General features: G+C 37.2%; 1 protein-coding gene across 1 annotated transcript in view; it reads left to right on the top strand.

Moving 5' to 3' along the window:
* Lrrc1 (leucine rich repeat containing 1) overlaps positions 1–26,532 on the top strand; it is a 124,130-nt gene that overhangs the window by 25,227 nt on the left and 72,371 nt on the right. Inside the window, exon 2 of the mRNA XM_026411234.2 lies at positions 23,340–23,457. Within this exon, the coding sequence (XP_026267019.2) occupies positions 23,340–23,457 (118 nt within the window). The remainder of the gene's footprint in view (positions 1–23,339; positions 23,458–26,532) is intronic.

Below are 26,532 nucleotides of genomic sequence, written 5' to 3'. Positions count from 1 at the left end.
ATTGAGAGACGGTTTCTCTTTGTTCTAACTCCAGCTGTGTATTTCTGGACCCTGTAAGAACAGCTTATCTACTGTTAAAGTGTCAGGTGGCTAGTAAGGAGTGCAGATTCTTGATGAGAAGAACACAGCATCGAGCAGGGAAAATTGCTGAGGAGATGGAGACATAGCAATAGCAAAGGCTCAGATGTTGGGAGAAACCAAGGAGCGTGATTTAAAATCCCATCTTCAGTGTTTAAATTGTTGGATTTTAAAATAAAATAAAGGTTCATGTGAAGCCAGAGAAAGTGCATTTTAATGTACCCTTGAGGTACAGGAGGTCAAGGGAGATATAAGAGGTGGTTTATTCCATTGATGTTACTATAGTCTGACCTAGGAAGGTAACTTTAATATTTTGAGATTCAGGAAAGTTGTTTGTGTTTTTATTATCTTCTTAAGTAAGGACTTGGAGCAGTGAAAGCACGTCTTACTGAAGGTTGCTAGGGAAGGCACATTTCCAGTGCTCCTGTAGTTGTTGGGCGATAGGCCAGCTCCTACTGGTCTTGTGGAGAGTGATGCTTTTGGTTCTCATTTTAACTGTGGTTCAGTCAGGGTTACCAGACAAATGGCTACCTCATGTGTCACTAGCATAGTATTGAAATCTCATTGACTGTAACTAAATTCTCTTTCACTCCATTTGTTCCATTCTAGATCCCTGTGGAATATGCTTCTTCAGAATGTGGGGAAGAATGATTAGACAAAGAACTCATTCTCTGTGAATTCTTGCAGACATTTAACCCATGAATGTATCCTTGGGAGCTGCAAGCATATTCCCTTGAGTGAGGAAGGCTGAGCCCAGTTGAGGTATAGGACCTCCAGTGAATGGAAAGGGTTATAGGAGCAAATATTGTCACTGTGCCATCCTTCTGGATCTTCCAGACAACCACCACAAGTGTACATACAGAGCTTGGGTGCTTGGATGTGTTTCCCAAGTTTAAACTTTCCAGGTTTTCCAAGTTTTCCGGTTCTCCCTGATCTCACTGTAACTGCAGAGTTAAAGCTGTGCTGGCTTGCTCTAGGCCGGAGGTGTCTATCCTAGCCCTCCATGTGGGCCTGCCATTCATTCTCACATAATACTATTCTCACCTATGAGGCCTTTTTTGTTTTAACTTAAAAATAAAATAAGGTTCTTAATTTAAAAATAAGATTCTATTGGCATGGGAATCTTGATAGAAATCAACTATATTTTTACTTTTAAAGGTTCTTTGTAAATCATGAAGCAAAGGACATTAATTCTTTTATAAAGAACACATGTCATAGCAGGAAAAAGTCAGGTTGATGATAATGGTCTTGCAAAATCTTTCTTCCTTCCAGTACTCAGGAAAAGTACTGCTGTGTTTTATGCTACCTGACTTGGTCAGTGCTTCCTTTATTTTTCTTCTTACTTATCAAGGGATGAGACATCATGTTATATCCTGATTTTTGTCTTATGACTCCCGATAATCTATAGATTATCTTGCTGCCTTCTTGTAAATGTTGTACTTGTGCTAGTTAATGATAGGCTGATGTGTGTATTGCATGCTGCTACCTAAGAATCTTGGTAACTTTTGAGTGGGAGGAAAATCATGTGCATGGAATTTGAACTTGCAGAATCCAACGGTCATGAGCAAGTCTAGTTCTTTTACCATGTTAGGCCTTCAAATATTCATAGGCCATTTGCTATTCTCTGCAATCTTCATGGGACATGATTGAATCTCATCAGCCTTGCTGTTCTGGTTACTCTGTTCCAGGGTTTTGTGCATTATTATTGTTGCCTATAAACCATACATGGAGCAAGAGCATGAAATTTTCCTTTGAAATTTATTAATGATAATGGGTTCTAAATCTTCACAGTAATGGGGGAGAAATGCACTTTGGATGGGGAATTTGATGGGTCTGTGTAAAGGAGCAAATCTTTGAAAATGACCAGGTTCTGAAATTTAGCTGCCTTATCTGAAAAATGTAATCATATAGGAGTTTGCCCATTTGGGCACCCTTTGGCCAAGGAGCCTGGAAGTAGGCTCCGTCTGGTGTTCAGTGAACTCTCTCTATCGCCACTGTTTTGAATATTGACATTGGAAATTGGTGAAATGTGTGGTGTGGAAATAGGGACTCATCAATATTATGGATGTGCTTTCTATTCCTGAAGCTGTATAGACAAGGAAGGTGCACTCTGCAAAGTTGATAATGACTTCAGACAAAAGATCTTTTTATTTACTTTGCAAATAGAACCAGAAGTCATTCAGTGTTGGCATTCAGAAACAGAATGGCTGTCATTGAGGAGTAAAGATCTTCCTATGGGGAAGAAGGGAACTGAGTTCTCATTTCAACCTTGCCCTCCCACCATCTGGCTTCCCTGTCTATAAAACCAGGGCTGGCACTGTGTCTCTCAGGCTTGGCTGCTCTTCAGAGTCATCTGGGGAACTATTTACAAACTCCTACTGCAGACCTACTGAATCAGACTCTCAGGGTGGGGCCCGGGGATCTGCTGATAATGCAGCAGACGAAGGCCAGTGGGGGAGAGGAGGTTGGCCAGCTTTGAGAACCATAAACTAGATAATCTTTAAACTGCACTCGAGTTTTCAAATTTTGATTTTTATTTCCTTTTTATTTTGTGTAAGTTTCTGTGTCCTAACAGATTCTCAGGCAGTTTGCCCTCTCTCTCCTTCTTGTTAGCCTATGATGATCATTCTCTCTGCCCTCTCGAAAGAACATGGATCAGGGCATGTCCTGGTACTAATGTGGATGCCTGCTGACACTGTGCCTGCACATGATCTTTGTATCCCCTCCAAGTTACACACCGTCCTTCCTGTGGATGTCTCATCACCCCAACTGACCACTCCCTGTGCCTTTGGAAGGGCCTGCCTGTGAAATGGGTCTGGATTTTTAATTTTATTTTCTTGTTTTAAAGAGATTACACCTTTTTCTCACCTAGAACCTCATTTTGGCATATGTTTAGAATAGAGGACCCTCCCCAGTCCTTCAGGGCCAGCTTGAAGTAAGAAGGGATGACCCATCCTGGCTTAGAGACTAAAAAAAGGAGAATAGAGTCCCCAGCAGTCACCTCAGATAACATTAGAAGCTTGTGTTTGCTAAGGTGTGCTGTGCTGAGAGTGCCTGTGTGTAGTCAGGCTCCTAGCGATGAAGTCCACATTGTCTTTGACCTACTTCTCATCAAGCCCTGGTTCCTGGAGATTCTGCATTAATGGGTGAGTCCAGGAATGTATGTGCTTAACAATTGTCCCAGTCATTCTTAAAGTCTAGCTGACTTGTTTCTCCTCTTCTGACAAAAATCGCTCTTTGTCCCCATTTTCCTTGAATAAGGGTTGTGGGGATGGGAATGGGGTGCTTAAAAAGCGTAGATGTACTCCAAGTGTACTGAGTTGGGACTTCAAATGCATTTTTGAGTAAATATTTTTAATAAAAAACAGCCAAAAGGTCATGTTACTTCACTATATATGGTATATCTATAGACTAGTCGAACTGTGTTAAGTGTGTCTTTTAATGTGGCTTACTATTTATTACCACAGGGCGCTTGTCCACCTAGTGAAGGAGCAGAGAGGCACAAAGCTTTGGAGAAGCAACCTCTGTTTTGCCCCAGTAATTGATTGGTAAAGGTTTCTGAGAGGTGGTATTTCAGGACAAGATGCTGATAGCTAGAGAGGGGTTGTTAGGAGCAATAAAATGATGACAACAAAAATGATTTGTTGGGGCTGGAACTGGTGGTGCATAGGCCTTTGGGTGTGGGACCTGAAGTTAGAAAGGCCAGCAGGGCACAGTTAGGAAGGACATTGGACTTGCAGCCAGAGAGGCTGGCTTGAGGTGTGGCCCTGATGCTTTGCATGCCATGATGCCTTTCTAAAGTTCAGTGTGTAGCTGATTGCTTATGGGGTGTTGTCTTGATGGCATGAGACATGAGCAAGCACTTTATAAGCTCTCAGAACCTGCAAAAATGTTAATGATGTTTGAATGTGCCAGATTAGGAGAGCCCCAAATGTGAAGCTAAGGAGTTTGTACTTTGTTCTGTGACTAGCGCACAGCCGTTGGAAAGTTTTATGAAGACACATTTTTACATTAGGGAACAAATAGACTTTCATAGACTTCCTTGAAGACTTAATCATACTTTGTCCTGTTTCTATGCATGCGGAAGTGCCTTCTGGCTTTCCAACCCTGACCTACAAGTGCATGTTGGGAACAGACCTCATTGGAGAGTTGGAGGCTCTTAATTCAAAGGCTCAGGAAACTAAACATGGGTAATTTGTCTTACCTGCTTTCCTTCCTTTTCGTAATTAGAATTACAGGTTGTTGGCATTGGAAGGGAGCCCAGAGGTCTAGTTGAGTCTGTTTGCTGTCTTGAGTGCCCCAGGCTTGGTTGGTAGTTCTTCAGGCTCAGGAGTCCTGTCCCAGGGCAGCACCCTTCTGGAGCTGAGCCAGGTAGGCCATCACCTGAGTGGCTGGCTAACCAGAATGGTCTCCATCTCCTAGTGTACAAGGCCATTTCTTCTGTGCAGGCTTCCAGCTCCACTCCTGCCTCTGCTCCTTTTGTGCCGCTCTTCACTCAGTCTTGCCTGATTTTGCCCTCTAGGTTACTGAGCTCGCTTGAAATGCTTCTGGCTCTTTCATGTATGTTTTCTTTCACTTTTACTTTGTTTTGGTTTTGGTGATTCAATTAGTTTGAAACACTTTTTTCAATGTACTTTCCATGTTTGGGTAGCTGCTTGAGTACTTGGTACACTGTGGGTTACTGGACTTGACTATTGTTTAAGATCTCTTCTTAAGGTCCCTTTAAATATTTGATCCCAGCAGTCTACTGATTTCTGTGTATAATGTCTTTTTGTGTGTGGTCCTTCTCTGCTTTTGAAAATGGAAGAAAGTCTTAAATTATATCAGCATGACTCTTATTTAGCACTTAGCCCCATCCTGACAGTATACTCCAAGGACAGCAAGATATTATAATTGGATCAGAGTTTCTTCCAACTTGAAAAGTTGGAAACATAGGAGGGTATGTGGTGGTATGATCACTACAGTAATAATTGTAGCTAAAGCACTAAGCATTTCTCAAATGTAGCCACTGTTGGGTCACCAGTATTCACTCACAGAATTGGGATAGGTACTATGCTATCCCTTTTTCACAGATGAAGAAACTGAGGTTTTAGAAAAGTTAAGCAATCTGTGTGCAGAGATGTAGAGAGCCAGCAAATTAGGGGGCTCTACATACTGTGGACTCCACAGTGCTGCTTCTTTGCCCCACTGTTGACAGCACATAGGCGTGGGCTTTGAATGTGAATATGAGCCTGAATCCTGGTGCTGACACACCTGTGTAATCTGGCTCTGGTGTGTAATCTCTCTGTGCTTCAGTTTAATCATTTGTGAAATCAAAGTAACTGCCTAGCTCAGTGTTTTTTTTTTTTTTTTTAAGGATTAAAAAGAATTATGAATACAGAACCCCTAGCCTAGTGTCTGGCAAAGTAGAAATGTTTTTCATTGTTATGAGCTGCTTTTGTGAAAATTATTGTCATAAAGATTTTGAAATCAGATTTTCAAAGGCTTCTAGTAATGAGGCATTTGAATTTTAAATTGCTTTAATCATTGGATATGAGATTGTCTTCCTTAAAAGAAGTCTGATGGGTTCTGGGCCTGGAATACCAGGTTGGGGGAGGTGCTTTCCAGAGAGAAAAGGAGGCAGTGATATCAGGACAGGGGCAGCCCCCCATTGATGCTGATGATAAGATCTAGTGAGCCATGACATGTGTGGCTTTGTTTCCTTATTTCATTCAAATCTGGGTAAAATTTTGGACTTTCAGCTGGGAGGAAGAGACTGGGAAATGGTAGCAGAGAAGCCTCCGGGGACCACTTAGCTACCTCGGAAAATTACCCAGTGACCTGTGCAGGACATGACATGCCCTGTGCCTGGATTCCTGGGAGCAGTTGCTTGTTTCCTGGAAGTCCAGGAGCTGAAAGAATGCTATTGTCTCCACCCTTTACTTTTAAATTCTGTTTGGGAGTATCTTATAGAAGGCCAACATCCTCCTTTTCTTGAGTATGCTTTTTGATTGCATGTCACAAAGAAATTTCTGCATGACACTTCTTGAGGTAATGTGTTACGTCCAATCTTAAATATATATTTTTTATGTGGAGGAACCAGCTGGTTAGCAAATGCAAGCACACAGACAGAACTTAAAGAATTTAGTTACAGCGGAAGAACTATGTCCTTAGGTGCTGGGATAGTGGGGTGGCTCATTGTGTAGCCCCAGGCTACCACCCAGCACTTCTGTACCTTGTTGTATTGAGTGAACACAGGGAGTGTTTCTCCTTTTACCTGGGCTGCTGGTGAACAGTAAGAGTGATTTAAAGATTTTCTAAAAGAACAGCTTTTAATGGAGTGATTCTGGGAGAGCTTTGCCTTTTCTCATCACAAAGAAAGCTGACTTGGTAGACCTGAGCATTTAGTCAGATATAACTGCAGAACAGGGGCTGAGTGGAATCTGTTGGATACTAATGGCTTCTCTTGTTCCTTAAACAGTAGGGCAATTCAAAAAGTTTTCAGTTGGGCCTTGTGTTTATAGTTCTTCCATCTGGATTAATATTAGAATTTAATATTTAGTACAGTTTGTGGAGCTAAAATGTGGCAGTCAGCATGAGATGTTTTGTTTTTGCATCACTGTTTGTGAGTTGCTAGGGAATATACTCTAGTTTTTTCCACTTTGTGTTTTCACTTAACTGTTTTGGTCAACCATTAGGAAACAGTGTGAATTTAGTATGTGTGAGAAATTTAAATACTGAAGAGAAGATTTATTTTGAACATACTAGGCTGCTACTTATAGGACTTGGAATGCAAGCCTATATCAGTAAAGAGAAACCCTTGTACTAAAATCACACAATTTTAATCTTATATTGTAATTATAGAAATGTTGTAATATATATTGTAGCTCATGTGTATTTAGACTATATTAGAAAATGTTCTGGGGCAAGTTAAGCGCTTCTCCAGTGGTAAATTCTATAGTAATTATAATTAGATCATTGTATTTCCAAGTGCCTGAAATCTAGTTAGGGCCTGACAGTCTGAACAAACAGCATTGCACAATTAATCCAGTTCTCATGGCTTCTTAGTAAGTGCAAGAACCAAGCTCCATATTTAAATTGCTTGGAGTTCTGTGGGACTTCCCTGTGTATGCATCTGATACTTGGATTATTTGTTCTTTTTGTGCTTACTATGTTCTGTTGCTTGATGATACCCTCCCTTTGCTTTTGGAAAAGTACTTTGGCAATTCTTTGAAACCAACTTTCCAAAATAAATATGGCAACATCATAGCTACCATTGCAGGGCTTAATCCATTTTGCAGCTTGTTAGGAGATGAATCCTTGGCTGCAATATGTTGTATCAACTGGTTAGTCAGGTCCTCCCTCATTCTTCAAGATCTTTTGATAATGGTTTACAGCAGTTTGCTTGCTTCACCATTACTGAGAATATGAGACAAAGTCCTTTTAATATAATTTTTATGCACTAAAAGTGCCATCAAACGTTGTTGGAAGATTATGGGCTGTTCTGGAGTGAATGCGATTTGTTAATTTAGACTAATTTTTAAGGTAATATGTCAATAACTGAATTCTTCAATTCTTGCTTGTCCAGAAGGATCAAATTGTGGCTTGAGGTGGTGTCAATTTTTGCTTCAGAAGATGAAATACATTAGGTGGTGGTCCTAAGGGATTCTATTCATGCAGGATAAGGACTCATCTTATGATTTTTTTTTTCTTTGCTGAGCCTATCACTTCAGAAGACAGAGTTCTCACTTGAAGGTTGTTGTATTTACTGGGAAAAAAATCAGAGAGAATCTTCCTATTACAGTTTCTATGAATTCACTCATTGGATGCCTGGTAGAAATCTTTGATTCTCTTGGTGTGGCATGATTGAACATCAAATGGCTTAATTTTTTTTCCCCCGAGGAAGAATAACAGATGTAGTTATGGCTATTGGAGACATTTATTACCCTTTAATAAGAGCTTGTATGTCATTTGTTATGATTTTTACTACTGCCTTGTAGCTTGTGTCACATCTCCTGGATGTCCTTAGGATTTGAGAGCTATTGTTTGAACATCTTCTCTAATTCTAAACTCTGCAGAAAATAGGTACATGATACATAGAGTGCTTATTATTGCCATTAGTCTGGATAAATTGTTCAGAATGTATGACAAAATCCCCACTCAAAAAAGTTTTATTTCATTTGAATCATGCAAATGTGTACAATGTGTGAAAAATTCAATCTTATTGAAGATCCTATGTCCAAATATAAGACCATGTCAGTAAACTTTGTTGAATATTTGTTTGACTTTTTTTAATGATTAGCAAATTTTAAAAAATTTGTTCTAATTACAGATTGTTTCTTTTGCTGAGAAGAAACTTTTTAGTTTGATTCCATCCCATTTTTTGATTCTTGGTTTTAATTATTGCTCTATAGCAGTCTTATTAAGGAAGTTGGGGCCTAATGCCACATGATGAAGATTAGGGCCTACTTTTTCTTCTATTAGACACAGACTCTCTGGTTTAATTCCTTGGTCCTGGATCCATTTTGAGTTAAGTTTTGTGCATGGTGAGAGATAGGGGTTTAATTTTATTTTGTTGCATATGGATTTCCAGTTTTCCCAGCAGCATTTGTTAAAGAGGCTATCTTTTCTCCAGTGCATATTTTTGGCACCTTTATCTAATATAAGATAATTGTAATTTTATAGGTTAATCTCTGTGTTCTCTATTCTGTACCATTGGTCTACCAGTCTGTTTTCGTGCCAATACCATGCTGTTTTTGTTACTATTGCTCTGTAGTATAGTTTAAGGTCTGGTATAGTGATGCTACCTGCTTCACTCTTCCTGCCAAAGATTGTTTTAGCTATTCTGGGTCTCTTATTTTTCCAGATGAATTTTATGATTGCTTTTTCTATTTCTATGAGGAATGCCATTGGGATTTTTATTGGAATTGCATTAAATCTGTATAGTGCTTTTGGTAGTATGGTCATTTTGATAATATTAATTATGCCTATCCAAGAGCAAGGTAGATCTTTCCATCTTCTTTTTACACCTCACACATCAGATAGAGCACTAATCTCTGGGGTATATAAAGAACTCAAAAAGCTAAGCACCAAAAAAACAAATAACCCAATCAACAAATGGGCCAAGGATCTGAACAGACACTTCTCAGAAGAGGACATACAGTCAATCAACAAATATATGAAAAAAATGCTCAGCATCTCTAGCAATTAGAGAAATGCAAATCAAAACTACTCTAAGATATCATCTCACTCCAGTCAGAATGGGAGCTATTATGAAGACAAACAACAATAAATGTTGGCGAGGATGTAGGGGAAAAGGTACACCCATACATTTCTGGTGGGACTGCAAATTGGTGCAGCCAATATGGAAAGCAGTATGAAGATTCCTTGGAAATCTGGGAATGGAACCACCATTTGACCCAGCTATCCCTCTCCTCGGACTATAGCCAAAGTACTTAAAAACAGCATACTACAAGGACACAGCCACATCAATGTTTATAGTAGCACAATTCACAATAGCTAAACTGTGGAGCCAACATAGATGCTCTTCAGTGGATGAGTGGATTAAAAAAATGTGGCATTTATACACAATGGAATTTTACTCAGCAATAAAAGAGAATAAACTCATGGCAGGTAAATGGATGGCATTGGAGAAGATAATGCTAAGTGAAATTAGCCAATCCCTCCCCCCCAAAATGCTAAATGTTTTCTCTGATACAAGGAGGCTGATTCACAGTGGGGTAGAGAGGGGGAACATGGGAGGAATAGATGAATTCTAGATAGGGCAGAGGGGTGGGAGGGAAAGGAGGGGGCAGGGGATTAGCAAGGATGGTGGAATGTGATGGACATCATTATCCAAAGTACATGTATGAAGACACGAATTGGGTGTCAACATACTTTATATTACAAACAGAGATGTGAAAAATTGTAGTATATATGTGAAATAAGAATTGTAAAGCATTCTGCTATCATTTTTTTAATCAATTAAAAAATCTGTTCTAATTACTCATACATCACAGTAGAATGTATTTTGACACATTGTACACAAATGGAGCACAATTTCTTCTTCCTCTTTCACTTCTTTTTGAAGTAACTCCTTCCTTCCTTCCTTTCTTTCTTCCTTTCTTCCTTTCTTTCTTTCTTCCTTTCTTCCTTCCTTCCTTCCCTCCCTTCCCTCCCTCCCTCCCTCCCTCCCTCCCTTCCTTCCTTCCTTCCTTCCTTCCTTCCTTCCTTCCTTCCTTCCTTCCTTCCTTCCTTCCTTCCTTTTGAACCCAGGGGTGTTTAATCACTGAGTCATATCCCCAGCCCTTTTTATTTTTATTTTTTTACTTGAGACAGAGTCTCACTAAGGTGCTTAGGTCCTCACTAAGTTGCTGAAGTTGGCTTTGAACTAGCAATCCTCCTGCCTCAGCCTCCTGAGTCCCTGAGATTATAGGTGTGCACTATTGCACCCGGCAATAACTCCTTTATTTGCACAAAATTGATTATATTTGGCTAAATTGTCAAGGGACAATGATCATTTTTTACACATAAATAGTGTCTTTGGTTTTCTGTGATTCAAAACATCAATACCAAAAAGTATAATGATCCTTAATCATTTGGATTAATTTTTTTTTTCTCTCAGTAGTAGGTAACACTTGTAAAATTCCTGTTGCTTTTTTTTTTTTTAATAAACTAGGGCTGTGTATAATTGTGTGTTCTTTTTTCTCTTGACCCTAGAACACATATATTTATCATTACAAAATATTATTTAGGAACATGATTTTTAATGGCCCTATAATAGTTCATTGTTTGCATTTGGTATCTGGTGTTTACTCATTCCTTTATTGTTAGTATTTGAGGTGGACATCTATTTGTCCCTGATCATAGTTCACCTTTCACTGTGCTGGCCAGCCCTGCTCAGTGCAGCTCCTGTCAGTTCTCCATCTGTGCCATCAGCCTTGTCTTCCAATATCAATAACTGGTCCCCTCATTCAAGGTTCTCAGTAAAGTAATGCTGTCCTAATCTCTCTTCCTCTCCAATCACAATACTGAGGATTGAATCCAGGGTCTCAGTGAGCAAGTGCTCTACCACTGAAGCTACATTCCCTGCCTTTTTATTTTGTTTGTATTATGAAACAAGGTCTTGCTACATTGCCCGGCTGACCTCTGACTTGCAGTTGTTCTACCTTACACTACTCCTACCTCAGTTATAGGCATGTGTCACTGTGTCTAATTAAAGTTTCTTCTTTCCAAATGATTGCAAATACCACTACCAACCGTGTCCACTTTTCTGATCATAGTACAGTAAATAAAGCATTCTTGGTTTCATGATCAGCAAAGTGATTTATTTGCCTCTGGGCTATTTTAATTATGGAGGTGTGGAGCCTTGAGGCATTTACATCTTTATTAAGGATCATTAATGGTGACACTTGATAATGTGCAAAAGCACCTTGAACGTATTAAAATATACTGCAAATGAGAGAGGCCAGAATATAGAAAACATTGGTGGAGGCCAGGCTTTAGAAAAAATTAGAGAACTATTTTGAGCAAAACAAATGTGAGCATCTTTGTTATCAATGCTGAAGTACACACTTGCTAGCACTCAGTGGGAAACTAATTTACCTCTCTGAAGTGCCATGTAAGGAAATGAGTTGACAGTCTTTTTGTGGTTGTTGTTGTTGTTGCATAAAGAAAAGGTTTCTTGTGCTGCTGAAAACATGAGCCTATTAAAAATTATGTTCTAGAGCAAGAGAAGCTTTTTTCCTATGATCTTCTTCATTTATTTACATGTGAATATCCAGTTTCCCCAGCAGCATTTATTCTCTGAAAAAATGGGCAAGGAAAAATGTCTCCCAATTTCAGATTATAGAACAAATGGTTAGTTTTATTGAGAAATTAAACCTTTTATCTCATTTCATATTTATTATCTATTACCTTTCCAATGGTATACAGATATAAATTTTCTATTTTATGAATCAGTATTTCAAACTTTTTTTATGGTAAACTGCCAGTTTATAATTAATTGCATAAGTTTATGGGATACAAAGTAATCTTATGATTTATGAATACCTTGTGGGATCATTAAATCAATCCAGTTATCATATCCATCACCTCTAATACTTAACATTTTTTTGTGGTGAGAACATTTGAAATTCTCTTAGCAATTTTGAAATGTACAATACTCTATTATTAACTGTATTCACTATATACTACACAATATGACATGTGTGTGTGTGTCACACCCTGAGATTTTGTACCCTTTGACCATCATCTCTTCATTCTCTCCATCTCAGCACCCACTGTTCTACTGTTTCTATGAGTTCAGTTGTTTTAGATCCCATATAGAGAGAACATCCAGTCTTTGTGTGCTTCGCTTATTTCACTTAGCTAAGTATCCAGTTCCATTCATGTTACCACAAATGACAGAATTTCCTTTTTTTTTTATAAGGTGGAATAGTATGACATTGTGTATATAAACCCCATTTTCTTTACCTCCTCAATTGTTGACAGGCACTTTGGTTGATTCCATAACTTGGCTGTTGTTAAGAATGCTGCCGTAAATATGGTGTGCAGACTTCGAGTCAATCAACTGGTTTTAAATTGTTTAGAAAAATGCCCAGTAGTGGATCTGGATCCTGTGGCAGTTTTATTTTCAGTGTTTTTCAGGAACCTCCATACTCTTTTCCATAATGGCTGGACTAAATTACATTCCTACCAACTATGTGCAAGGGTTACCTTCTCTCTATGTCCATCAAAACTTATCTTTCATCTTTTGATGGTGGTTGTTCTGCCTGGTAAGAGATGATCTCTCATGGTTTTAATTGGCATTTTCCTAATGATTAGGATATTGCATTTTTTTTAATGTTGCTTGGCCATTTTTATGTCTTCTTTTGAAAAGTCTGTTCAGGTCAGGTCTCTTGTCCATTTTTAAAATTTTTTTATTTTTTATTTTTTTTTAACTGTTGAGTTGCTGAGCTTCCAATGTATTTTGGGCATTAACCCTTTATTGGATACATGGCTTGTAAATATTTTCTCCCAGTCTGTACATTGTCTCTGCATACTATTCTTTGCTGTGCAGAACTTTTTTAGTTTGACATAATCTTATTTGTCTGTTTTTTTTTTTTATTTTGTTGCTTGTGTTTTGAGGGTCAAATCCAAAATATTATTTACCAGACTGTGGTGTGTAGTTTTTCTCCTGTTTTTTTTTTTCTAGTAATTTTATAGTTTCTGCTCTTAGATTTTGTCCTTAATCAATTTTTCATTGATTTTTGTGTCTAATGTGAGATAAGAGCCCGATGTCTTTCATTCTTCTACATGTAGATACCCACTTTTCTCAGCTCCATTTATTGAAGAGCCTGCCATTTTTCCCATTGCATATTCCTGGCACCTTTGGTGAAAATCAATTGACTGTACACATGTGGGTTCATTTTTGGGCTCTCTTGCTTTGTTCCATTGGTTGATGTGTCTTTTTCTTTTCTTTTTTTGAAAGTACTATACTATTTTAATTACTAGATTTTGTAATATCGATTGAAATCCGGTAGTGTGATTTCTCCAGCTTTGTGTGTTAATTCTTATGATTATCTTGGCTACTTGAATTTTTTGTTGTGGTTCCATTTTATGGTAAGTTTCTGTGAAAGTGAAAAAGAATTTTAACAGGAATTACAGTGAATTCATAGGTTACTTTGGGTAGTGTGAACATTTTAATAATGTGAATTCTTATAATCCATGAACTTCGGATTTCTTTGCATTTACTTTCATCATCTTCAATTTCTTTCATTAACATTTTATTGTTTTAAGTGTACAGGTCTTTCATGTCTTTAGTTATTTATTTTAAGCTATTGTAAATGGGATTGTACTTCTGATGTCTTTTTCAGATTGTTCATTTTAGTCTATAGAAATGATATTGTTGTTCATGTATTGAATTTGTATCCTGTAACTTTATGTTATTTGTTTCTTAGTTCTAACAGGTTTTTTTGGTGGAATCTGTAGAGTTTGTTATAAGAGCATGTCATTAGGAAAAAGTGACAGTTTCACTTCTTTTCTTATTTGGATACCTTTTATTTTATTTTTGTTTTTGTTTTCCTGCCTGCTCCATGCCCCCACTCCCCCAATCTCTGAAGTGCTAGGGATCCAACCCAGGCCCTTGAACATGCCAGGCAAAAATGCTGTATCACTGAGCTATATACCCCAGCCCTTGACTGCCTTTTCTTTTTTTTCTCTTGCTTAGTTGCTCTGGCAGAAGCTTCCAATACTATGTTGACTAGAAGTGGCCAGAGAGGGTAGCTTATCTTCATGACTTTTGAGGGAAAGCTTCTACCTTTTCCCCACTGTGTATGTTGTCTGTGAGTCTGTGATAATATGGTCTTTGTTGCATTGAGGTATGTTCCTTTTATACCTAATTTGTTGAAATTTTTTTTCATGAAAACATGTTGATGTTCATCCATGTATCCCAGAGATCAATGCCATTTGATAATAGTAGATGATTCTTTTAGTGGATTGTTGAATTTGGTTTGCTGGCATTTTTATTAAGGATTTTTGCATATATATTCATCAAGGATATTGACTATTGATGGGTAATTTTCTTTCTTTCTTTTTTTTTGTAATACTCTTGTCTGGTTTTGGCATCAGGGTAAGGTTGCTTATAAAAAGAATTTATAAATATTCTTTCCTCTTTAATTTATTTGAAAGCGTTTCAGAAGGATTGGTATTAGTTATTTAAAGTGTTTGTAGAATTCAACCATGAAACCTTTAGGTGCTGGACTTTTCTTTGATGGGGGACTTTTTAAATTATTACTATTTTTTTTCTGGTTCAGTTTCTTTATTCATTATTGGCTATCCAGATTTTTTTTTGTTTTCTCATGACTTGGTCTTTAGGTTGCGCGTGTTTAGGAGTTTATCCATTTCTAATAGATTATTTAGTTTGTTGGCGTATAATTGTTCATAGTGGTCTCTTATGATCCTTTGTATTTGTTGTATCAGTTGTGAAGTCTCTTTCATTTCTGCTTTGGAGTCATTTATCAACCTTAGTTTACCTAAAGGATTGTCATTTTGTTTTTGAAAAACCAACTCTTAGTATCATTGACCTTTTCTATTGTTTTTCTAGTCTCTATTTCACTTATTTCTGCTTTGATCTTTATTATTTCCTTCTTTCTGTTAACTTTGGGCCTAGTTCATTTTTCCTTTTTTACTTCCTTGAATAATAACATTAAGCATTTATTTGAAGTTTTTGTTTATTTCCTTTACATAGATGTTTATTGCTATGAATTTCCCTCTTAGAATTGCTTTTGCTGCTTCCTTAAATTGTGGTATGTTGTGTTTCCATTTTTGTTTGTCTCAGGTTTTTTTTAGGTTCCTTTTCATTTCTTCATGGATCCCCTAGTTGTTCAGCAAGATGATAGTTTCCATGTATTTGTGAATTTTCCAAAATTCCTTCTGTTACTGACTTCTAGTCTCATTCCATTATGGTTAGAATAGATATTTGATATAATTTGGGAGTTCTTAAATTTGCTGAGCCTTGGTTTGCTCTTTAACATGTGATCTATCCTGGAGAATTATTCCATGTGCATTCTAGGACAATGTACATTCTGTTCTTGGTCTAAAGCATTGCTCAAGTCCAATGTTTCCATATTAATTTTCTGTCTGGATGATCTTTTCATTGTGGAAAGTGGGGTATTGACCTCCCCTGCTATCATTATATTGCATTATATCTATCCCTTCAGATCCTTTAATGTTTGTTTTATATACTTAGATGCTCTGATAATGACTGCATGCATGTGTATATATATATATATATATTTTTTTTTTTTTTTAACAGTTGTTATATAATCTTGATGAACTTACCTTTTCATCATTATATAATGTCCTTTCATCTCTTTTTATAGTTTTTGACTTAAACTCTAATGTAACTATCCCTGCTCTCTTGGTTTCCATCAAAGTTTTCAGTATTTGTCATTCTATTTTGTATTTTGTATTTCTGGAATTTGTTCAGTGTTATTGAAATATCCTAATCCCTAGTTGAATAGGAAGTATTATCTTTCAAGTTTATCCAGGACATACTCAGTAATACCTCCTCCTTTCCCTTCAAAAATTAGACCAAGGCATTTTTCTTCAGATGCCCCTTTGCTATTTCATATTATAACCTGTACCAGATTCTGTCTTCTGCTTTCCCTGTCTCTTTCAGCCTTACTCTTGCCCAAGGCTTTTTATCTGGATATTTGTTATGTCTCCACACCCATGCTTCTTTAGAATTTGATTCACTGGCTTATCTGTCTAGATTTCTTTCATGTCTACTTACTCTGCCTGAATTGATTGACAGCAATGCCACTTATGTGCTCTCACATGCAGAATTAATTAGCATGCTCTTTATTTCCTTTGCAACTCATTAATCAAGACAGAACACAGCACTGGCATAATTTTAGTAGTTATTCCTTTCCTAGCTTAAGATTTTCTCCCTAGATGACTTCATTTTATATGGCTAATTAGAAGTAGTTTCACAATTTTTTTTGTTAGCTAGGTAGCTACCTGAGAATTTATACTTTGTGATACTCTTAACATGGTAATATTTTGAATTTTTTTTTAAAAGAATGTAGTCAATCAGTGTACTGTGTCAAAAAAGTCACTAAATGTTGCTGGACCTCAGTTTCTTTATCTGTTAATTGGAGATATACATCCTTATCTCACTGGTGATTATAGGAGTTCAATTAAGTAAAAATATCTCTATATCTCCAGCTTAGTGTTTTGTTAAAAAATAGGTTTCTTTTCCATTGTTGTTCATCAATTTTATGCATTTTTTGATGTATTTATGGAGATATTATTCACAAACCATACAATTTTCCTGTGGGAAGCACATATTTAATGGTATTTAATATAGTAACAGTTATTCAGCCTCTCCACAGCCTTTTTTAGAACATTTTCACCACCCCAAAAGAAACTTCGTACTCATCAGCAATCATTTCCCATTTTCTAGGCAACTGCTAATCGCCTTTCTGTAATTTTATACATTTCGATGCCATTCTTAATATTAAATTATGTGCTGATAAGATTTTTATTTTTCTTGTTATATATTGAAGGTATTTTGAAATGTAGTCCTATAATTTGTAGAATAAAAAGGACCTTTTGATCACTTGACATTTATTTTTTTAACACAAGAAATCAGAAGACCTGAGGAGTCAAGTGATTTCCCCCAGGGTCATTCCTGTCCTACAGCTCTTCACCAAAACACAAAGGAGAAAAGTATTATTAATACTTATTTAATTAATGGTTTTTATTTTTTAGTGTTTGCTAAAACTCTTTTTGACTCAAATTCTGGATATGAGTTATAGTTATTTGAAGTCTCTGCTTTAGTCAAACTGGATCTTTTAGTATTCTGTTGGTATTTCTTGGGCTTTCTCATTGTGTATATCATTCTCATGTATAAAAAATTATCTTAGCTAAATTTTATTCAGTATTTTATCTTTTATATTTTTAGAGAAGTGATCACTCTGTGATCAACCATGGACTTTTGTAGCATAATTTAACTAGTTTTTAAATGTGTTCTTCAGTGGAATAGCTGAGATTTCTACTTTGTTCTGTGGTACAATAGTTAATCTACCATTTTTTTTTTTAACCTCATACCTCTTTTTAATGTATCTTTCCACAGTTCCTTCCATCTACTAGCAGAGACTTATTTCTCTGCCCCTGATTTTGGGCTGACTTTGTGACTTGACCATTAGAAAGTGGCAGAAGTGCTATTATGCAGATGTCAAGGTGTAGGCCCAAACAGTGTTTGCAACCTTTATCTTTACCCTTTTTGAATACTGCTCTGAGAACCTCATGTGAGGAGGCCCCTCCAACTTAAAGGAGGACAGAGACTTTTCAGTTGAAAAGGTTTGTTTCAGCTGAAAGGTAGTGTCAACTGCCAGACATGAGTGAGGCAGTGAGGATTAGTGAGAACAATTTTTTAAAAGTTGAGCCAGAAAGTTTGGATGGCTCATTTTGCAGCAAAGGCCGTTATATGTAGTTAGTAGCATTTTTGCAACCTTTGAGGTGATTAAAGAATGCAATTTGCAAAGTTCTTAGCCATGCATAAAGAATCCTGCAGTAAAGGCTAACTGTTATATCATTGTTATTACTGGTGTTACAGTTTGGTTATAATGGTCACTTTACTCCTCCATGTCCTTCTCTAGATGCAATGCCATTGCTTTTCATTATCATTCACTCTGTTGAATTAAATGATAATAAGTAATAAGTAATGATAATGGTAATAAGTAATATATGCAAATAGTTTGAAAGTAGTGCAAAGTAATTTGCAAACAGTTTGAAAAATCCAATAAGCTGCCTCAGTGCTAGTTGGTAATTTCCTTCCTAATAGTAAGTAGTTTAAAGCAGTAAAAGTTTTTCCTTATTGGGAAATAAAGTCATGTGTATAGAAAAGTGCTTAAATGTATGTAGTTGGGTTATGGCAAATTATAAAGTGAGCATTTGTAACTACCACTCAGGTTAAGAAACTGAATATTGCCAGGTCTCCAAAAGCCCACAGCATGCTTCTCCTTATCAGAGTCAACTCCCTTACATCCAGAGGTAGACACTAACCCGATTTAATAGTAATTACTTCTTAGCTTTTCTCTGTAGTTTTTTACACCCTCTGTGCATCTATAAACAAGATGGATTAGGTACTTTTCAACATTATATAATGGAATAATATAGTAATAATTCTTTTGTATCTGGCGTCTTTGCTGGGAACTGTCTCTGAAATAGGTCCACATTATGACTAGCAGCTTTCATTTTCATTGCTGTGTAGATTTTCATTCTAAGAATATACTGTATCAGATCTACTGTTGTCAGCTGTTTGGATTATTTGCAGTTTGGGGCAATTGTGAATAATTCTGGCAAGCACTTTCTTATACATGTATTCCGGAAAACATACATGCGGGAGATTTTGGCCAGAGAGTAATAAAAAAAGGACACCACTCTTTTGGAACTGAGATTTTTTTTTTTCTCTTTCTAAAAAGTAGAAGGGAGCTACTGCTACTACCAAAAAGAGAAGGAAAACGAATCTTGTCAGAAACAGAGATTAGGAAAAAGAAGCATTTTGTTTAGCCAAATTAAAGAATCTGTATCAATTAAAAATAATGGTGGCCCCAAGAAGGCTGGCATAGAGTAACAACCCAAGGCGATGTGGGTTTCCTTGCATATAATTGCACAGAACGTGCTCTAAGTGGGTCAGCAGGCTATAATCAACACGGTGGAGCTGAAGAATGGGGCCTGTGTGTTCTATCACATGACCGCTCTGTGCTGAGGCGCCCTGGCAGGATGGCTACGTGAATTGTTCTTCGTGTGCCCTGGCTGATCTCAAAAGCAAGGCAGAAAGGTTTTTGGCTTACTGAGTTTTTTTCTCCCACTATCTGAGGAAATTGAAAATTTGAGGTTTTGACATAATTTAGTGGCATCGTATCGATTTTAGAAGTAGGTAATTTAAAGTATTTGAACACCATATCAAGATCACATCAGGATAATGAAGTAAGAATTGAGGAGTAACTGATTTCATTTGGGGATCAAGTCAGATAGTGTTGTTTTAACATCTGGTGCGCTTTCCCAAGTTGACTGTGAGGTGGTAGCCATGGCAGGCTCTAGTTGAGGATGCTTTGACATGCAGAGCAAAACCTTAAATTTGTTTGCTGTTATGACTCGTAACAGCTGTGGGGATTTGTGGACTTTCATTTCCACAGACATAAAGCTAACGTCCTGTTCACTGCAGATCTAAGTACCTTATTGACTTGATTTCTTGTGTTATTTCTGAATGGTCCCTGAATGTATGGAATTGTTGATGTTTTTTGTACTTTTGGTATAACGCCTTTGCTGGAAAACAAAGTGAGCTTTTCATGCTTGAGTAAACACATTGATGTATTATGAAACTGTCAGACTCATTGAACAACTGGCATAAGCTCAATTATTCAAATATGTGACTCTTTTGAATGGCTTTTGTGTTAGCTAATGCTTTACTACAGCTAGCATAAAGACATTTCAATACCTTCTCTTAAGAAATCAGATCTCAACTATATGATTAGAGAAATACAAAGGATCAGCCTTTATTTATTTATTTAGCAATTTCTTCATTATTATGTATAGCTAATTGGTAGCAGTCATTTGCTCAGATTCATAGGCCATTTTATTTTAAAATATCTATTTACAAAATAATTAGAAAATTATTTATGTAGTATATTTTTTACTTGTATTAGACAAGTGTTTTGCCTGTGTTTTCTTATATACATAGCATATCTGAAATTTTGAGGTCTTTTTTAGTTTTGTTTGTATTGTAAATCTTTTTCAAATTCCGTGATCTTTATAATAGTCGTTTTTATTAATTGAATTATTTAACAACATGCTAATCATTTCCCTCATTTGAAATGTGTTTTGTACTTTTTCATTTTTGCAGATAATTAATATGTGGGCTGTATTTTTTTCAGTTATATTACTACAACAGATATTGCCAGTTGCTTTCCAGAAGGCAGTAGTACCCTCTTATATGTTTATGTAAATATCAATGCCTTTTACCAATAAAAAGGAGAAGAAGCCTACTAAATGTAATTCAGAATTAACATTTAGAGTATCCTGTAATCTGGTAGAGACTTTTTCCCTTTGTAAATCCAATTTCTATTTTTAGCAAAGTAATATATGCAAATAGTTAGAAAAATCCAATAAGCTATGTAGTGCTACAGTGAAGAACAGCAGCAAGAGGCTTCTGTTTTCTCACTCCTGACTGTTGGTGGTTTTTGAGAATACTCAGCTCTTGCCTATTTGTGAAAATATATGGCTTCATTTTGGTAATGTGTGATTTTTTTTTTTCTCACTTAAAAGTTATCTATTGATTTCCTTTTCTGGAAGATGAGGCTTTAGCTCTTACAGTTCTTTTCCATCTTTTCAGAATTGGCACAACTTGGTTTTATCAATATTGATATGGTTAATATTATCACTGTGTTAAGTAGTATTTGTAACCAAATCATATTGTGTATGTGTATAAAATAAAATGATTATATCTTCTTATGTTTCATATTTTTCCAGGGATTAGTAACCCCCATGTCTTTTTGCTTGCTTTATTTTCCTTATTCCTGTTTCTAGTTTTTCAGTAAGTGTTCTGACATTGTTGTAAAACTCCTTTTGATACTTCCAAACACATAAAGTAACCCCTCAAATGTGTGTGTGTGTGTGTGTGTGTGTGTGTGTGTGTGTGTGTTTTCCGAAACTCCCTTGAGGACCCTGTACATTTTGCTCCAGTGTGCACAGGTTGCTCTCAGGGCTTGTGGCTCCTTTGACATCTTAAAATTCCCTTCATGGTATGGTCCTGGACATTTCTTTTGTCTTTCTCTGTCTTGTTGATTCTTTGATTCCTGGATCTTATCTCTTTCTTTTAAATGTAGGTTCATGTTTTGATGAATCCCTGAGAAAAATGCAGGGAAGATATTTTTTTTTCGAGACTGACTGTCTGGCAAGGCCATTATTTTGTCTTCACACTTGATTGACAGCTTGGCTGGGTGTGCAGTTTGGGGCTGGGAATAATGATTTCTTGGGGTTTTGAAGGCAGTGCCTCACTCAGCATTGCTGTTGAGTTCAGTGCCATTCTGATTTCCAGTTTTTTTTTTTTTTTTTAATGGCCTTTTCCTTTATTTCTGCTTTCTTTGGGAACTTTTAGAATCTTCTTGTTTTTGGAGTTCTGGTATTTTACAGTATTCCCTGGTTGTGTCTTTTTTCATTCATTTTCTTTCCTAGCTGGGTGGTGTACCTTTTTGAATCAGAAGCATGTTTTGCAGTTTCTGTGTTTTCTCTTTGAACGACATGTTATGTAAATGTGGTGAACTGATTCTTTGGTTTTTCTGTCTTTTTTCTCCCATTTCCCTTTCTTATTGTCCTTCTGAGAGATTTTATTAACTTTATTTTTTAACCTCCCTTATTAAATTCTTTTGTTGATGCTACTGTATTTTTTAATTTCTAAGAACTTATGTCTAATTCATGCTTCACATGGATTCCTGCTGCTTCATCTGATTTTTCTGAGGATGGCGATTATATTTTTGGGTTGATGAAGTTTTCCTCTGTCCCTGTGTCATGTTTGCTTCGTCTGAGGAGTGTATGTGTACTCACTCTCTTTCTTGCATATCGTGGCCATTTCTCAAGTGCCCAGACAATCTAGGCTGTCTCTAAATTTAAGTTCCAAGTGCTGGAGATGGGGGTGAGGAGGTATGTGTGTGTGCGTGTGTACATGGGTGAGGCTGACCTGGAGCTTCTCTGGAAGACACTGGTTTGGGTAGGTCTGTGCACAAGACTGGGGCCTCCCTGGGGGCAAAAGAGCAGGTGTGATCTCACTGATCAGACTGTGACTGGGTCCCTGGTTTTAGTGGGGTTACTTTATCCTTGCCCTCTGCCTTGCTAAGCTGTGCTTGGAGTTAATTCTTCTAGGAAGGAAGTTTCCAGTTTCCTGACTGGCTCTGCAGGGTAGAGAAGAGAATATGAGGGTTTAACTGTTTTTAATATAAAATTTCAGGCAGTTCTTCAGAGGTACCTGGATCTGATTTCTTGTTGGCTTCTTACCTCACAGGATTAAATTTCAGCTTCATTTTAGTTCTTTTGTTAGTTACCATTCACCCATCTGTTTTAAAGCTTCAAGAATTTGGTTGCATGTTGTTGCTTCTTGTCCTCTCTCATTTTCAGTTGTCTTCATGGGATTATTACATGGTTTTATATTTATGTCTGTCTCTATATAAATGGCTGTAGTATCATTTTAGTTCATTTAAAAAGGTTGTAGAAGAAAAACGGCACATGCTCATTCTGTCCTGGTTGATGGAAGTGCAGACACTTTAGATTTTGATCAAAAGTATTTCTCTCCTATATGTATTTGTGGAATATTTATTATAGTTTGTTGTGTGCAGTCATTTCTTTAAAAGCACTTTAAAATGTATTTTAGTCTTATTTCTGCATTTTTTAACATTACAGATTTAACATCAATTTTCATATATAGAAGACATAGCTATAAAACAGTTTAAAAGGGATGACTGTTAATCTCATTAAGTTGCTCATTGATTCTTAAAATCTTTTTATTTTTAAATAGTTATAGATTAATTGGGAGTTGTTAAAATACTACTGAGAGGTCCTTCCTGCCATCTATGCCAATGACAATATCTTTACATGACTATAGTACGCTACCCAAATCAGGAAATTGACAGTGATACAGTCTTAGTTTTAAAAGACACATTGTGTTACATTTCCTATTTGCCAAAAAGCTTCTTCTGCAAATACATATAAAATGTATGTAAAACTATTTTGTCTTTCAGCAATTTTTCCAGCTAGTCAAATTACGAAAGCTTGGACTTAGTGATAATGAAATTCAGCGGCTCCCTCCAGAAATAGCAAACTTCATGCAGCTGGTGGAACTTGATGTGTCCCGAAATGGTAAGGAAAAGATTCTGCTTAGATTTGGATTGTCCATTTGTCTCTTCAGATGTTGAAGGCATTTTAAAAATACATTTATATATACATTTTAATATACATTAATATACATTTATCTGCCTACATTGGTGGATAAATGTTATGGAGATGCTTTTCCTGGTAGTTATGAGAAAGCTATGCATATGTTTGTTATTTGTGGAAATTTGTGCATTTTTAATAGTTATAAGCATTTACCCTCAAATTTTTTCATAATATAATATTAAGCTGCCAGATTTTTCAAGGTATGTTCAATATGACTCTTGGAGTAAAGCTTTGGCTGGGAAGTCATTTGACCTAACTTGTTCACTGTGCTGAACATGACCTTGAGGGTTGGTGGTGAATGTCTGGGTACTGCTGCAGGTGGGAAAGTCTGCCCTTGGGGAGGGTTGGTTTCTCTTGGCTCTGGCTCAGTGCCTTAGTGTGTTCTAACTGCAGTGAGCAGACCTGTTCTGGCATCTTCTGTTATCTTAATTTATTTCTAATTAGGCTGGTGGTGGTTCTGTCAAATTACAAAAGCTTGGACTTAGTGATAATGAAATTCAGTGGCTCCCTCCAGATTTTGTGTGGTATATTTATGAATTTAGTTTGATTTTCAGATTTCACTATTATATTGCTTCCTTCTTATTAAACATTCAGCAGGTATTTATATCCACACACTTTTTATTTTTAAACAGATACCTGGTTGAAATCCAGGTCAGTGCTTTAAAGCCCCCTGCATGGGCCTCCAGGCCTACTTCTTAGGGCATGCAGGATTGAGAAAGTCCCGATGGCAGCTCTGGCTGTCCTTGCTACCGAAGGAATTCAATTCTTGTAAGGACTCTCATAAAATTCCCTCAGGATAGGTCCAAATATAGTCTGGATAATGATTTCTCTCAGATTACTACCTTTTTTGCTTTTGCTTCCCTATAGTAATCTTTTTTTCCAGTGAACCTTACTTCTGTATAGTAACAATCTTTTGTCTTCAACAGAAACCCCAGGACTCAGATACCATATTCTTCTGTGGATCATTGTTATAATGCAGCAATGATGATCAGTATTTGAAAACACATTGAAGAAAAATGATCCTTTCCTCCTTTTAACCGCTTTTAAACTGCTGTCTTTTATCAGATCCCATAAATTGACAGCTATCTTCTGGCCAAGCCATGTGATGGTATCTACTTTTACTTTTCTTACCTTGAAGGTATTTGGAAAAATAGAAAAACAAAAACAAACCTGTTTTTTTCTTTTGGCTCATTTTAGAGTGGTTTGTGGGGTTATGGGTACCCAAATCAGCTTAGGTAAGGTGGTGATGGAAAGGATGGGACTGGAACTGGCACTCTAAAAGCACTGGCAATTGAGCTCACATTTGACATCATCTTAGGGGTTCACAGTCTTTGTCTTAGAGTACATCAGCTTCTGATGTAGGTGCTCTGTCCTTTCCTCCCCACTGACCTATTCTTTTGGAATTGGCTTATAGTGGCATCTCCACACCAAGGTCTTGTGACCTCTTTAGTTCTGCACTTTTTGGTTTCTTTCCCTGATGTGATATTTGCCAACAACACATTTCTAAGTGAGGAACAGTTAGCTTATCTTTATATGTCAACCATAGGACTCAGGCTAATGTCATGGGCCACCATGAGGCTGGCTGCCTTGGGAGGGAAGTGCAAGTAGTGCAAAGCAAAGCCCTAACCTTCACACCAAAGTTGGTGGGGAGCACTTACATGGGAGTTGGAGTGGTCGGGGTGGGGCAGGCATTTGAGGCCTTGCCTGGCCAAAAGGACCTCTAAGGCAGTCTTGAAGTGTACCTGTGTACGGGCTATTTGATGGAAGTGACTCTCTTGTCGTAGTAGTGACCTCAGTTATAAAGAACGACTGTCTGTTAACTCCAGAAGGAAGCAGCAACTATGTAAAATGATCACTGAAATCATGAAAACTGAAGGAATAAAAATGGCAATTTTGAATTTGGCATTAGATAGGAAAAATAAGCAGGGATCCAGAAATACTTAAGAAAGAGGAGTAAGCTCCCAGTCCTGTTATTAACTCTAATGGGATGCTCTGTGGGAAGTGTTACTAGTCAGCTGCCAGTAGTCTCACCAGTTCTTAGCTCTTCCTTTTCAAACATGTTTGCCTTCCACCATATTGATAAAAAGAAGTGAGGCTTCTCGGAATTCAGTGTTAGAACACAAAAGTGGTTCTTCTCTTTGGGATGCCTACCCTGTACATCTTTTAAATTCCTCATTTCCAATCCTTATTGTCACAAGTGTTAGAGTTTTGTGAAGAATCCTGCAGATCTTGTACCTTCATATCAGGCTCTTGGAAATTTTGAGGGGAGCAAACTGTCCCCTTCCCTTACTGACAGAGTCTTTACCTGGCTCAGTAGCATAAAGGTGGGTGTGTGGGTGTGGGGGTGGTTGGTTGGGATGGTGGGGAAGGCAGCATGGCAGGTGGCAGAGTGTATGGCTTTCTTTGAGGTTGTAAATAACAATAACAAAAAACCTTACAGATGACAGCAGAACAAGGCCACCATTTACCCTAATCAACATGAGTCTTGGGCTGTTTCCAGGTCAGTCAAATTTCACTCTGCTTCCTTTCCCATTTTATTTTATTTTTGTTTGTTTATTTGCAGATAAAATCACATTAATGTTACTTTTCAAGGCAACTGAATTGGTACATAAAGGTCACGAAGCTTGCAGCCTGAGAAGTAACGTGACAACCCTACTCTGTGCAAAAGCAGGCATTTGTAAGGGTCCAGGGCTGGTGTCCGGAGGCTTCTCTGACCTCTGGTTTTGTGTTGCCCCAATTAAAGATGCCTCTGTCTGATCAGAGGCTGATTTTCTGCCCAGCCCCTGGGTTCTGGGTTATAGTAGGGCCATAACAAGGGCTGGCCACCTCTTTTTTTTTAATATTTATTTTTTAGTTTTAGGTGGACACCGTATCTTTATTTTATTTTTATGTAGTGCTAAGGATCGAACCCAGTGACCCATGCATGGTAGGAGAGCGCGCTACCACTGAGCCACAACCCCAGCCCCCCCCCTGGCTGGCCACCTCTTGATAGACCTT

The sequence above is a fragment of the Urocitellus parryii genome, chromosome 8 (genome assembly GCF_045843805.1).
Source record: "Urocitellus parryii isolate mUroPar1 chromosome 8, mUroPar1.hap1, whole genome shotgun sequence".
Taxonomy (NCBI): domain Eukaryota; kingdom Metazoa; phylum Chordata; class Mammalia; order Rodentia; family Sciuridae; genus Urocitellus; species Urocitellus parryii.
Note: the sequence above shows the minus strand (reverse complement) of the source record. Positions and strands in the feature narration are given on the sequence as shown.